The sequence below is a fragment of the Polypterus senegalus genome, chromosome 7, assembly GCF_016835505.1.
Source record: "Polypterus senegalus isolate Bchr_013 chromosome 7, ASM1683550v1, whole genome shotgun sequence".
Classification (NCBI taxonomy): Eukaryota; Metazoa; Chordata; class Cladistia; order Polypteriformes; family Polypteridae; genus Polypterus; species Polypterus senegalus.
In genome coordinates this window covers 10,504,427-10,518,366 of record NC_053160.1, presented here as the reverse complement: position 1 = coordinate 10,518,366, position 13,940 = coordinate 10,504,427, and the positions used below count along the sequence as shown (strand labels likewise).

General features: G+C 39.3%; 1 protein-coding gene across 1 annotated transcript in view; it reads right to left on the bottom strand.

The window, feature by feature from the left end:
- Positions 1-298: 298 nt before the first annotated feature.
- uba6 (ubiquitin like modifier activating enzyme 6) overlaps positions 299-13,940 on the bottom strand; it is a 123,280-nt gene continuing 109,638 nt past the window's right edge. The window contains exons 30-33 of the mRNA XM_039758221.1: positions 10,819-10,946; positions 8,918-9,005; positions 1,189-1,283; positions 299-1,030 (exon numbers count right to left, since the gene is read on the bottom strand). Of these exons, the coding sequence (XP_039614155.1) occupies positions 895-1,030; positions 1,189-1,283; positions 8,918-9,005; positions 10,819-10,946 (447 nt within the window). The 3' untranslated portion in view covers positions 299-894. The remainder of the gene's footprint in view (positions 1,031-1,188; positions 1,284-8,917; positions 9,006-10,818; positions 10,947-13,940) is intronic.

The window sequence follows — 13,940 nt, the reverse complement described above, 5'->3', positions numbered from 1 at the left end:
CTGCACTCGCTTCGCTCCCTCGTGAGATGTCGATGCCATCTTGCCTTTGTTTACATTTTGTAACTCACGCATATGCAAGGATTAGATGCACAGTCAATGAGTCTAACATTCCTCCAAGCAGAGAGGGGAATGCCTGTGACGTAACAGTAAGTTTTGTCGCCATTAACAGCTGATCGTCACCCTCTACCCCTGGATCGACTTTTGTCGACATAGGCCCTCAACCCCTCCTCTCGACAAAAGTTGACATCCGCTCTAAAAGAGTTAAAGCCCAAAGTCTGATGACCAAATAAATCACATATGACAGTAAGATTTTTTTTTTAATGAAAACCCAGAGTCTTATTTTCAGCATACAGACAAAGAAATGTGTCGATCTTGAAATTGTGAAACTGAGGACAAACAAATGATACATTCTGAAACACTTTACAAAAAATGTGTAAATGTGTCAAACAGGAAACTGGAGGAAACAAATTCAATTTTCCACTAAAAATTGGAAGTGTGAAAATGATCTGAAAATGTCATATTAAAATCATTAATTCAACCAGTGGGTTTGTCTGTCTCCAGGGTTTATTGTGACATTACATTTCAGAAATTAAAATCTTTGGCGTGCAAATGTTTTAGCAGATCAGCACCTGACCTCTTAACTTCAGATACAATGGATTGAAAAGAGTGTATTTAAGAATGATTGAAGTTGCTTCTTTGCGTATAGTATGTACCAAGACATTAACTGCGTGAATGTTAATGTTGGAATAATTTAACATAATTGTTATTAAATACACATTAAGGCATCTGCATAGAAAGCTATACAGTTTACATATAAAAAAATATTTACAGCATTATGTAATACTGTAACCTAAACCCTAGTGGTCCACACTTGTCTTATCACTACTAGATAAATCAGTTATCCTCCTGGCTGAAGTGGTACCTCACTGGAGGGCCAGGCAGATCTTCATCTCCATCAGATTCAGGTGGGAAAGATACTGTCAGATCAACGTATTTCTTCTCGGATGATGGCTTAATTAGCTTTTGCATTCTTGATGGGGAAAGACAGATAAAAGCATTTAGTAAAATTAACAGTAACCAAGTCCAAATTCTAGTGCTTTAATGTCAAAGCTCACATAAAAAGACATGTTTTACTATTGTACATGTATCTGGGTCAAAGTATTGTAAGTTAAGACTGGTAATACTTACGCAAGTTTAAGCCTCTTGTTATGACCGGGCATAACTGGAACATACAACATTTTAACGCCATACACCACCATTGTAGGCTCAATTCCGTATTTTTCCTAAAACAAAAATGTCAGTAAATTAGTACTTTTATTTAAATCATTCGGATAGTTAAGGTTATGGAGAAACAAAAGGAACAGGCCTGTCTCCTTGTCTCTTTTCTTTTGTATACAGTACCTCTGTAAACCTTACGCCTAATCTTAAGACTTTCATTAGTAGCCCTAATGTTAATATTAATTTTGTTGTTATTTTTAGATGACCTTCCCCAACCCTATTCTAAACTTAAACTCTGGTGATGGGGATCTAATGTTAAGAGTTATTACACTTCATGGCTAACCTTAAGACTCACTAGTAGCCCTAATGTTTAATGTTAATCGATGAGTCATATTTATTAGATGTTTTTTCTAAATTTCACTTTATTTCATTTTAGTATTATAACCCTAATACAGGGGTCTCCAACTCCAGTCCTGAAGAGCTACTGTGGCTACAGGTTTTCATTCTAACCCTTTTCTTAATTAGTGACCAGATTTTGCTGCTAATTAACTCTTTGCCTTAATTTTAATTGATACACAACTTAAGACTCAGGCCCCTTAATTATTTCTGTTTTCCTTAACTAGGTGGCTTCGCCCCCTGCTCGCTTCGCTCACCAACCCCTGTGTCTCTGCCGCTTGCTTTGTGAAGAGGGGGGCTGAACGCACCCCATGTCAAAGCGGTCGCTCTTGCGACACCCCCTCTTAAACAGTGATACAATGGGAAACAAACACCTTTTTTTTTACCTCCTCTTTGCTCGATCAGCTGCTGCCGTGCTGCATGATCTACATCTCGCACGGCGCACTTCTGTCTTATCACCTATGTCCATATGTTTGATCTCTTTTCGCTTTTATCTTTTCATCAATATCGCATTGAATTTTCTTTCTCTCTACAAGAAATGTGTCTGACAATAGCATTTCTCTCGCGGGATTTCACTTTCACCAAACAACAAATCTTTTAATTCTCGTGGATACGCCTCTCCATTTGGAAGAAACACTACTTTTTTTTCCCTGATGGCAACACAAATTATACGATCTACAAGTCTCCAACTTAAAGTTTAAATCTGAAAAATATATTTGATCTCTTTTATTTCACTGAGTAATATTTTCCATATGTATGCGCTAATGTGATTTTTACTATCCTTTTTTTGAGACTTTCGAATTTTCGTACTTCCATTATCTCTAACCTGCTCTGCATGTGTATCGCGCCAACATTTTTGAATTCTTTACAACGTTCTATTGTCATCTACTCTTTGTTAAATTTCTGACTCCGAGTCTGGTTAAATCTCTTGGCACAAAGACTTGTCTCGCAGGACATGAAAGTGTCTCTCTGAGAAAATCATGTCTCGTCTCCTACCAAACTTCCAAGATTTTTTTTTTTTTTTATAATAGACAGAATAGCAACCAAACAATATTAAGACACAAAATGTGCCAACACATAAACAACAGCCTGCGTCCACCACACGATAACTGAAAATAAAGGTGAAGGCCTCAGTAATGCTGATCTGCTCAGGTCCACAAAACATTTTGACAGCGCTCTTAAAAAAGAAAATCAATAGTTTTGGAAATGTCTGCCATGGAATTAAATAATAGGTTTAATTAGCAACGAGAATTGGCTTCAAATTAAGAAACTGAACGAAGTGAAGTGAAGTGAGTTTGAGGCCCCAACGTAATTGGCTCATCTGTTGGCTCACTTCACATCAAATTTATGTTTAGGTTCTGTTTAAGGAAAAAAGAATCAATTCAACAGTCAGAGTCTCAAAGATAGTCAATTAAAATAAAGGGAAATAGTTAATTAGCAGCAAAAACTGGTCACTAATTAAGAAAAGAGAATGAAAACTTGCAGCCACAGTTGCTCTCCAGGACTGGAGTTGGAGACCTGTGCCCTAATATATATAAAAAATTAGTCCCTGATGTTAAATCTTTGAACCATGGGTATATTATACATTGACCTATTAATTTTTTGGCTATTAAACATTTATTTATTTTTTAAGGAAATATCTTTTAAATGATAAATATTCCTTTTAAAGTTTTTTTTTAATATAATTCATATTGATAACATTTTGAGCTCAAGTTTGAAGTGTTGTGATTAAAAATAGTTTACCTAACTTTTAAAAACAGACCTTTAATATCTATTTTTGAAATATGATTTACTAAAATTAGTCATTGGTTTTAGGTATGGATTAACGAAACTATAACGAGTATTTATAATTGGGGTGGTAATAACAGTATGGATGCATGCAGTTTAATTAAAAATATTTTTTATGGGATGTGTGTGCCAGTGCCACGGTCCACTGGACTTTCTTCCTCCTCTACCCTGCAAATGTAACAGCAGGTCAGGTCACTTGCAGAAATTCTGGGATGATTTTGCACTTATGAGGTGTAATGATAAGGGGGATAAAAAAAAAAAATAAAAAAAAAATAAAGTGACGGTGTGATCAGACACTTATGGACCTCGACCTTGGAGATCAGCTTGTATCTCTTCGGAAGTTGTCTTTGGCTTTGTGTCTGCCATTCTCACGATCCTTCTCCGCATTCTGGGGTCAAGTTCCCTCTTGCAGCCTCGTCCAGGGAGGTTTTCTACAGTCCTATAGACCATCAACTTCTTAATAACTATCGCAACTGTTGTCAAAGGAACATCAGTCTGCTTGGGGATGATGGTCTTCTAACCTTTACCTTTCACATGCTTGTCTGTCATTTTGTTTCTGACCTCCTCAGATGACTCTCTCCTTTGTTTTCCCTGGTCCATGTTCAGAGTGCGACGCACAATGACACCAAACAGCAGAGTGACGACTGTTCTGTTAAAATGGGCTGAATGATTGAATGCACGATTGCAGAAATGTGTGACACTAATTCAAGAAAACAGTGACTCTGAAAAAAGTTCCAGTTTGGAGTACTAAGAAGTGACAAACTGTGTGGAAATCACTCATTATCAGTGCTTACGTGTGAGTATCCATGAGTCTTTTTGAGTATCTGTGTTTGTGTATTAATGGGGGTGCACATTAATAAAATTGGCGAGTCCTGCAGTAGACACCATGGTGCTGTGTCACATACTGTATTTCTGATCTGCTTCTTGCAACTGAAAGGACATGGCGGATGTTTGTAGACTGGCCGACCAACCACAAGCGTTACCTTGTAGGTAAGCATCCAAATAATCAGATTGGGATTCAGGCCTATGAAAGTAATATTCCGATTTTCACCCAGTCATGTAAGTGAACCAGCCGCCATGGCGCAATGTCAGAGGCTTTGCCTCAGGCTGTAACGTCTGAGGTTCGAGTCCCAGAAGGGGATGCAAAGGTGTGCACACCTGATGAGCCCCAATTAGAGCGAAACTCGTATTGTGTACTCATTGTATTATTTGGCAAGTACTGTATGACACATCTATGATCTGCTTCTCGCAACTGAGAGGACGTGGCGGATGCCTGCTAGTCGACTAGTCGACCAACCACAAGCATTACCTGGTAGATGACCATTGAAATAATCAGATTGTGATTTTTAAGTGAACCAGCCGCCATGGCCCAATGTCAGAGGGTTCGCCGCAAGCGCTGACGTCTGAGGTTCAATTCCCATAAGGGGAAGCAAAGGTGTGCACACCTGACGAGCCCCAATTAGGGCGAAACTCATATTGTGTACTCATTGTATTATTTGGCAAGTCCTGTATAACACATTTATGATCTGCTTCTCGCAACTGAGAGGACGTGGCGGATGTCTGCTGACTGGCCAACTAACCACAAGCATTACCTGTTAGGTAACGATCCAAATATTCAGATTGCGATTTTTAAGTGAATCTGCCACCGTGGCAGAACGTCAGAGGCTTTGCTTCAGGCACTGACGTTTGCAGTTCGATTCTCATAAGGGGAAGTAAAGGTGCGCACACCTGATGAGTCCCAACAAGGGCGTAACATGTGTCGTGTACTGTTTGTATTATTTGGCAGGTACTGTGTCACATATATACGATCTGTTTCTTGCAATTAAGAGGATGTGGCGGATGTTTGTCAACTGGCTGATCAACTACATGCATTATCTGGTATGTAACCACCCAAATAATTAGATTGTGATTCAGACCTATGAATATATGGCGATTCAGCATTCTAAACTAAAGAAATGCCCAATTCAGGATTTATGCAGGTAAGAAGAAGTACTGTAGTATCTAATCAAGAGAATCTTAAATGTGTTAGCTATTTATTATAGTTTATAGGGTTATTATTGTCATATGTACAATAAAATAGTACAATAAAATACTCTTATGTATTAATCAACATCTATCTAGCATGTCACACATGCCATAAATAGTGAGTAGAACTACCTTACCTTAAATTACAAAAATAAAACACACACGATGCTGTAAGAACATAAGAACAGAGAACTTAAGAATGTTGACAAACAAGAGGAAGCCATTCAGTCCATCAAGCGTGTTTGTTTAGCTAACAGCTAAATTGTCCCAATATCTCACCAAGATTCTTCTTAAAGTTTGTCAAGGTTCCTGCTTCAACTACATGTCTCGCTAGTTTCCTCCAGATTCCCACAGCTATTTGTGTAAAAAAGTGCTTCCTCACTTTTGTCCTAAATGACTTTACTTTAAATACTGCAAAAATGCAACGATTACTCATTTACTCTTATGTAACAAGACCTTAACAAACACTTATTTGGGTCTTCATAACACTTACAAAGCCTCAGTAAAGTGTTTCGTTCATCTCTGCAATATGACCTACTAACAAAACTTCATTTTGGAGTGGTCTGATGGGGCTTAACTGAGACACATTTCCCTTTTTATTATGTACTAGCCGTCCCTCGTGGCTCCGCCCACATAGTAGTGAAACAGGAGAATGAGCAGCGCCCCGGCCAGATCCCCACTCCTGAAGTCACGCTTCCTCCTCCCCTCGACCCGCAGCCTCCGTCTAAGATTAGCGCGAATATATCGCTCCAGCAAGCAAACTATGATTCGTAGCGAGATGAGAGAACTTGCAAAATGAACCAGAATGTTCAAGCAAATTATAGAAAAAACCTCCCCATGGCTGGAGTGGCAGTGAGGAGTACCCTGCCCCGCCATCTCTCTCAGATTCGCACAAATAAATCGGTACTGCAAGTGAACTATGATTCTTAACGAGATGAGAGTCGCAAAATCAACCAGAATTTTGAAAAAAAAATGTGACCTAAATTCGTTAAGTAATTCTCTCATTCGCTAGCTAAGTGGAGGTAAGGTACATGCCCTGAGGCTGGTGCGTAAGTGAGGAGGTCCCCGTCCCCCTTCCCTCGGCCCGCTGCTAGATTCTAGATGTCTCTAGAATTCACGCAAATAAATCGGTATCACAAGTGAACCATAATACTTAGTGTAATAAGAGAAGTCGCAAAATCAACCGGAATGTTCAAGCAAATTATAGAAAAAAACCCAATTTAAATCCGTTAAGTAGTTCTCTTGTGAAAAGTGGACAGACGGATTTTATATGTAGTACAGATTATGGTGTGATATTTCTTTGAAAGAAAGAAGGAAAACGATATTTCTTTTGAATTGAACTTTATTAATTGATGCTCAACAACTCATTTACAACATCGAAAGTAAAGCAAACAAAGAGAAGCCGCAAAATCAACTGGAATGTTCAAGCAAGTTATAGAAAAAAAAAACGACCTAACTCCATTAAGTAGCTCCCTTGTGAAAAGCAGACAGAAAGATATACAAACAGACAGACATTGGATTATATATATATATATATATATATATATATATATATTTTTGTTTTAGGTAATGTGTTAAGGTAATTTTTTAGGTAATGTATTAATATATTAAGCTGAGTTTGCAACGAAGTTAAAGCGGTTTGGGGGCATACTGTATTTAGGGTTTAAACTATAAAAATAGCCATTTTATTTAACCACATATAAAAGTGGCGGGTTTTCACAATTCGCGGGTGATCTAGGAACGTAATCCCCGCGAATTTTGGGGGTGTACTGTATCTATATACAGTGTATATATATATATATATATATATATATATATATATATATATAGGCGGCACGGTGGCGCAGTGGTAGCACTGCTGCCTCGCAGTTAGGAGACCCGGGTTCGCTTTCCGGGTCCTCCCTGCGTGGAGTTTGCATGTTCTCCCCGTGCCTGCGTGGGTTTTCTCCGGGCGCTCCGGTTTCCTCCCACAATCCAAAGACATGCAGGTTAGGTTGATTGCCGATTCTAAATTGGCCCTAGTGTGTGTGTTTGTGATGTGTTAGCACTCTGGAGAAGGTTTTTGCCTAGGAGTTCTATCTTGGAGTTTTCAAGACACCTGAAGGACTCTGAGATGGTGAAAAATAAGATTCTCTGGTCTGATGAGACCAAGATAGAACTTTTTGGCCTTAATTCTAAGCGGTATGTGTGGAGACAACCAGGCACTGCTCATCACTTGTCCAATACAGTCCCCACAGTGAAGCATGGCGGTGGCAACATCATGCTGTGGGGTGTTTTTCAGCTGCAGGGACAGGATGACTGGTTGCAATCGAGGGAAAGATGAATGCGCCAAGTACAGGGATATCCTGGACAAAAACCTTCTCTAGAGTGCTAAGGACCTCAGACTGGGCCGAAGGTTTACCTTCCAACAAGACAATGACCCTAAGCACACAGCTAAAATAACGAAGGAGTGGCTTCACAACAACTCTGTGACTGTTTATGAATGGCCCAGCCAGAGCCCTGACTTAAACTCAATTGAGCATCTCTGGAGAGACCTAAAAATGGCTGTCCATCAACGTTTACCATCCAACCTGACAGAACTGGAGAGGATCTGTAAGGAGGAATGGCAGAGGATCCCCAAATCCAGGTGTGAAAAACTTGTTGCATCTTTCCCAAGAAGACTCATGGCTGTATTAGCTCAAAAGGGTGCTTCTACTAAATACTGAGCAAAGGGTCTGAATACTTAGGACCATGTGATATTTCAGTTTTCTTTTTAATAAATCTGCAAGAATTTCAAAAATTCTTTTTTTTGTCTGTCAATATGGGGTGCTGTGTGTACATTAATGAGGGAAAAGATTTATTTAAATGATTTTAGCAAATGGCTGCAATTTAACAGAGTGAAAAATTGAAGGGGGTCTGAATACTTTCCGTACCCACTGTGTGTGTGTGTATATATATATATATGTATATATATATATATATATATATATATATATATATATATATAGAGAGAGAGAGAGAGAGAGAGAGAGAGAGAGAGAGAGAGAGAGATTTAGTATAGGACCAGTGAATCCTTTATATTAAAAAGCCATTTTACCATCAGTTCAATATGCCACACAGCAGAAATATGAATATCCTATCTACTGAGGTTTTACAAGTGTTTTGGAGAGGGTCCCAAGCCCAGATAAATGGGAAGAGTTGGTGTTAGGAAAGGTGTGCGGCTGTTAAAAAAAAAAAAAAAATCACACTGAAAACATCAACACGGCAAAGAAGTAGGAAAAAATAAAGAATGTCGATAAAGACCAAAAGAAGCCTTTGTTAAGGTCTTGATGTATAAGACTAAATGAGCAACAGATGCATTTCTGAAGTACCTAAACTAAAATGTTACACACTTAAGAATAGATATGTAACTGATTGACCACTTTAAAAGGGTTTATACTAGTGTGTAGTTTCCATCATAAACAAGACTTTCTGCATTGTGTTTTCTAATGCTTTACAAGATATTCCTCACCTGAACAGCATTTATAAAATCTGAGAGAGTAAAATCTTCCTTTCCATGAATCGTCCACCTGTCCCATATTGAAAAAGATATTCCTTCTCTGTTACAAAAGAAAAAGGATAAATGTGAAAAAAAAACATTGTGCAAAGTATTTAAAATTCAATTGATTTCATACTGTAAATTGTAAAACTGTCATGCCATCTGTTTATAGTCCAATAATTCCTTCAGCAGCGATAACTAACTTCACATTAAGAAGCCCTCCAGGATCAACCATGAATCTCACTCACGTACTGATTTCCTAATTATATTTATTGCACAGTAAAAACTTACAAAAAAAAAAATGAACAACTCTAAAGAATGTAAGATGACACTGGCAATTACGCTAAGCTTCACATTCTTGGGATGAAAGTTGTAACCAGAACACAAATCCATTTTAGAGCTGTCAAGAATTCTGAATAAGGCTGACAAACTGGAATAGCGGATCTCAGGCTTTTAAAATAACTTTTTTTGTACAATGGGCAGTGTACTGAAATGCCCTGACACCTCACGCTATGTGGGAGAAACTGGACAAACACTCCGCCAGAGAATATATTTCCACAGGTTTCACATTAAACGTGGTAACACAGATGTTCCTGTAGCAGCACACTTCAACAGCCATGGACACTGGGAGAGGGACTTTAAAGTCTCAGGGCTTATGGGCATCTTCAGAACATAGCAAGAGAGAAAAGAATGGCAAGTTAAACTCATGCTAAAATTGAACACATTACAACATGGTTTGAATAGAGACAAGAGTTTTATGGCCAGATATGAGGATTGCTTGCATCTCTCAGACTGACACAGACAACCTGACTACAGACCCACATTGTATGCATCAGAGACTTCAAAAGACTGCGTTGGACAGTTATCTTATCCAAAGATCTTGACCATACATTGTTCTTCTCTTTAGTTAAATGAATCTTAGCCTGAAGAGGTCTATTAATTGTTTACATTTATGATGTCTCACTTAAAGATTTACCAACGTTGTTTCTTGTCCTAGAGTGTATATAAACACAGGGAACTCCAGTTTCTGTACTACATCTCACCTGAAGAAGGGACCCGAGCTGCCTCGAAAGCTTGCATATTGTAATCTTTTTAGTTAGCCAATAAAAGGTGTCATTTTGCTTGACTTCTCACTACATTTATAATGGCTAACACGGTACAACACCCTAGTACTACAGTATTCACTAGAAACTACAAGGAACTTAAAACCATGTTACCACTAGTTAGGTATCATACGTGCAATTTCAAGGCACAACAGCAGTTGGTTCTGTACAAATTTGTGATCTTGCACACATCGACCAAAACAGACAAGAATGTAACTGCTACTTTAGATAAAAGTGAGATATTTAACAAAGAATAAGCTTTGTGAGGAAGATTTTACAAGACAGAAATGGTTTACGCCACTATTGTTCCTCTTTATAAATATAAAGCCTGCCGGCCAAACTTCATTACTAAGTTTTTCTCCCGTTTCAGTATGATGTAAGTGTTTACTACCTGTTTACTCCATTTTTCATACATTTTAACAATGATTTTATTTTAAATTGTACCCTTTGTTAAAACTGCTTGGTTTCTAGTTTAGATCACCCAGTTAGTCTCAGAAGAGACAGTACATTGTTCATGTACATTTCTCATGACATTTTTATTGGACAGGTTGTGTTGATTTATTTATTGTGTAAAACACATTAATCTGATTAGTCTTTTTCCTCTTTTAGAATAAACTATATTTATTGCATTTAAAAAGGATCACTGGAGAACTGTATTGCCTTTACTTCAATACATATGTACCCAAAACTTAACCACACCAAATTTCTTTTATACATTTATAAAAACAAAATTAAAATGAAAACAGTTCTATGCATAAATATTACATTTACCGGATCTGTGTTCTTCTAACTTCTGCTGGTTTGGTGAACACGATAATTGGAAGAGCCAAATTAAAGAAACAGTTCCTAAAGGAATCAAACCCATATCCTGCAATAATCTTCAGCAGCTCCACTGCTACCTAAAAGAAAACCAATGCAAGGCTGTTAAATAAATGTCAACATGGATTACTTTCCATCAGTGATAACATGCGGCCACGCATGCATGTGAAGAGGGTCACCCATAAGGTTATCTAAGGTATGTAATACCACCCTGGGACAAGAGGGGGCGCTGGTGCTAATCATGTGCTCTTCCCTTCCCTCCACAATGCAGAGAAAACATCCAGTGAGGGCCTCTGACCCCACCTCTCCCGGCCTACACCCCTGAAAGTTTTAAGGCTACCGGAAGGATGCGTCATTCTATGATCAGAACACCCTGCAGGACAGAGCTCTATCCTTCTGACCTAAATTCAAAGAACCCTTCGCTTAAGCCCTGTGATGTAATCGACTTTTGCTTGTTTTGTGTGCACCACAGAGCACCTACTTATTTTCACCCTAACTCTTTCACGGCTGATGTCAACTTTTGTCAAAATTCAGGGTTAGAGGACAGTAACTGGTTGTAAACTGCGACAAAACTCAACTGTTCGACTCTCTTTGCTAGAAGGACAGTTACATAGCTTTGCTGATTTAACCTCGATTCCTTATGCATGTGTGAGCAGCAAAGAGCAAACAACCTCTAAAATGGCATCGATATCTGGCGAGAGACCAAAGAGAACGTGCAAAGCAAAATAATCCATGGACGTTTTATGTAATTTTGTTGAATAGGACTCTGACTTTTCGGATTCCAAGTTTAATGCAAGTGATCTGGAGATGGAGATCAAAAAACGAAAGTGAGGTACCAGCATCATCTGATCGGTCCCCTGCTGATCTTGGTGATGAACACTTTCATGTAGCTGATGCGCCTACAGCAGCATTCACCTGGGAGGACTACCGTGTATGATGACAAGATGTACAAACCATATTGTGCCACACTGCTACTGCCACTGCTGCCCACCTGCTTTGCGAAGACAGCCAGGCAGCCGGCCCACTGTGCATCCCTGCTGACCATCAAGGCACCACCGTGCAGCCACTGCTGCCGGAGATGCCGAACATGCGTCAACAGCAGCCACAGCACATAACAATAGACGCTTTATGTTGATTTATGTATGAAGCCATTGCTTTGTGTGCTTTTCAGAAAATTTTTAAAGTTTTTGGAAAAATATTCAGCCCTCAAAGAATTAAAGGAAATGCCTACAAGAAATAAACAAGAACGACCAGGCTGGCACACCAACATTTATTCTTCCCACCTTGTCATTCTTCACTCAATTACAATGCTTACATGGACAGATAAACAGTATATAACTGATGAAATTACCTTTCACGCCAATAAGACAGAACTAACTAGACTAGAATCTTCAAATTATATCTTTTACCACATTTAGAAACTAAAACAGGGAGATAAAGTCCACATTGAATATCTGATTGTAAAAAAAAACTGTCTTTATGATATAATTGTTTTATGTACAATACTTATTTATATGCAACATTGTATCACAGCAAGGTGACAGTAAATTTTATGATGTCAAAATGGGAAGTTCATTTGGTCAAGTAAATCACGGAAGAATCCACTGTTCTACACTATAGGCATGGGTTGTCTTTTGGAGCACTTTACTATACTGATCAAAAAAATTAAAGGAACACTTTTAAATCAGAGTACAGCGTCAAATCAATGAAACCTCTGGACTATTGATCTGGTCAGTGAAGTAGCAGAGGGGCTTGTCAATCAGTTTCAGCTGCTTTGGTGCACTAGAGGGGCCACAATGAGACGACCGTCAAAACAGGAATGAATGGTTTAACAGCTGGAGGGAGGCCACTGACATTTTTCCCTCCTCATCTATTTTGTCACTCGTTTTGCATTTGGCTACGGTCAGTGTCACTACTGGTAGCATCAGGCCCCACCTGGATCCTACAAAGGTGGCACAGGTAGTCCAACTTCTCCAGGATGGCACATCAATACGTGTCATTGCCAGAAGGTTTGCTGTGTCTCCCAGCACAGTCTCAAGGACATGGAGGAGATTCCAGGAGACAGGCATTTACTCTAGGAGAGCTGGACAGGGCCCCTCGTAGAAGGTCCTTAATCCATCAGCAGGACCCACCGGTATCTGCTCCTTTGGGTGAGGAGGAACAGGATGAGCACAGCCAGAGTCTACAAAATGACCTCCAGCAGGCAGGCCACTGGTGTGAATGTCTCTGACCAAACAATCAGAAAAAGAGTTCATGAAGGCGGCCTGAGGGCACCTCAGACTGTCCAGGAGGTCAGTGATACCTTGGTCCAGATCTGGGAGTAGATCCCCCAGGACACCATCCATCGTCTCATTAGGAGATTGTCAGGCATGCATACAAGCACGTGGGGGGGCGTACAAACTACTGAGTACCATTTGGAGTTGCTGCAATGAAATTTCGGCCAAATGGACTAGCCTCCCTTTAATTTTTGGGTTGTCTTTGAATTCAGCCCTGTGTAGGTTGAGCGTTTTCATTTCCATCAAACGATGTGGCATCCTTTCGTTCCTAACACATTACCCAGTCCGTATCAGCAGAGATATCCAGCAGGATTTTTTTTCCCATTCAGATCTGATCTGTTTTCAATGTGTTCCTTTTTTTGAGAAGTGTCTTAAAAAGCATAACTCTCATTGCTTCTAATTGTGCATGAAAAGAGTGCAGAAGATGAGCAAATATGACAAGGATTTTATCACCCTTTTAAAAGACAAGGTCTTCATACAGCTATTCAACAGATACCTGATGCTAAACTACAAACCTGCCATCCTTTCTTGGTTTTACCTAAAGAGATCCTTCGCTCTGTTGATCAAGATAGCATGCCTTGCCCATCTGCCCTCCATAGCACTGCCGCATGTGTTATTTTCACGTTATTGTCTGTCTCTCTGATGCTGGCTTCCCTTCCTCCTATTAGTTGAGTGCTTATTCCAACTCACCTCCTGAATCTGTGATCAAAATGCCTCTGGATTTGAGGCGGCTTTAAAACACAATCCCAGGGTCATTTCTAAATAATATTTGCAATATGGACACTAGGGCTGCAGGTC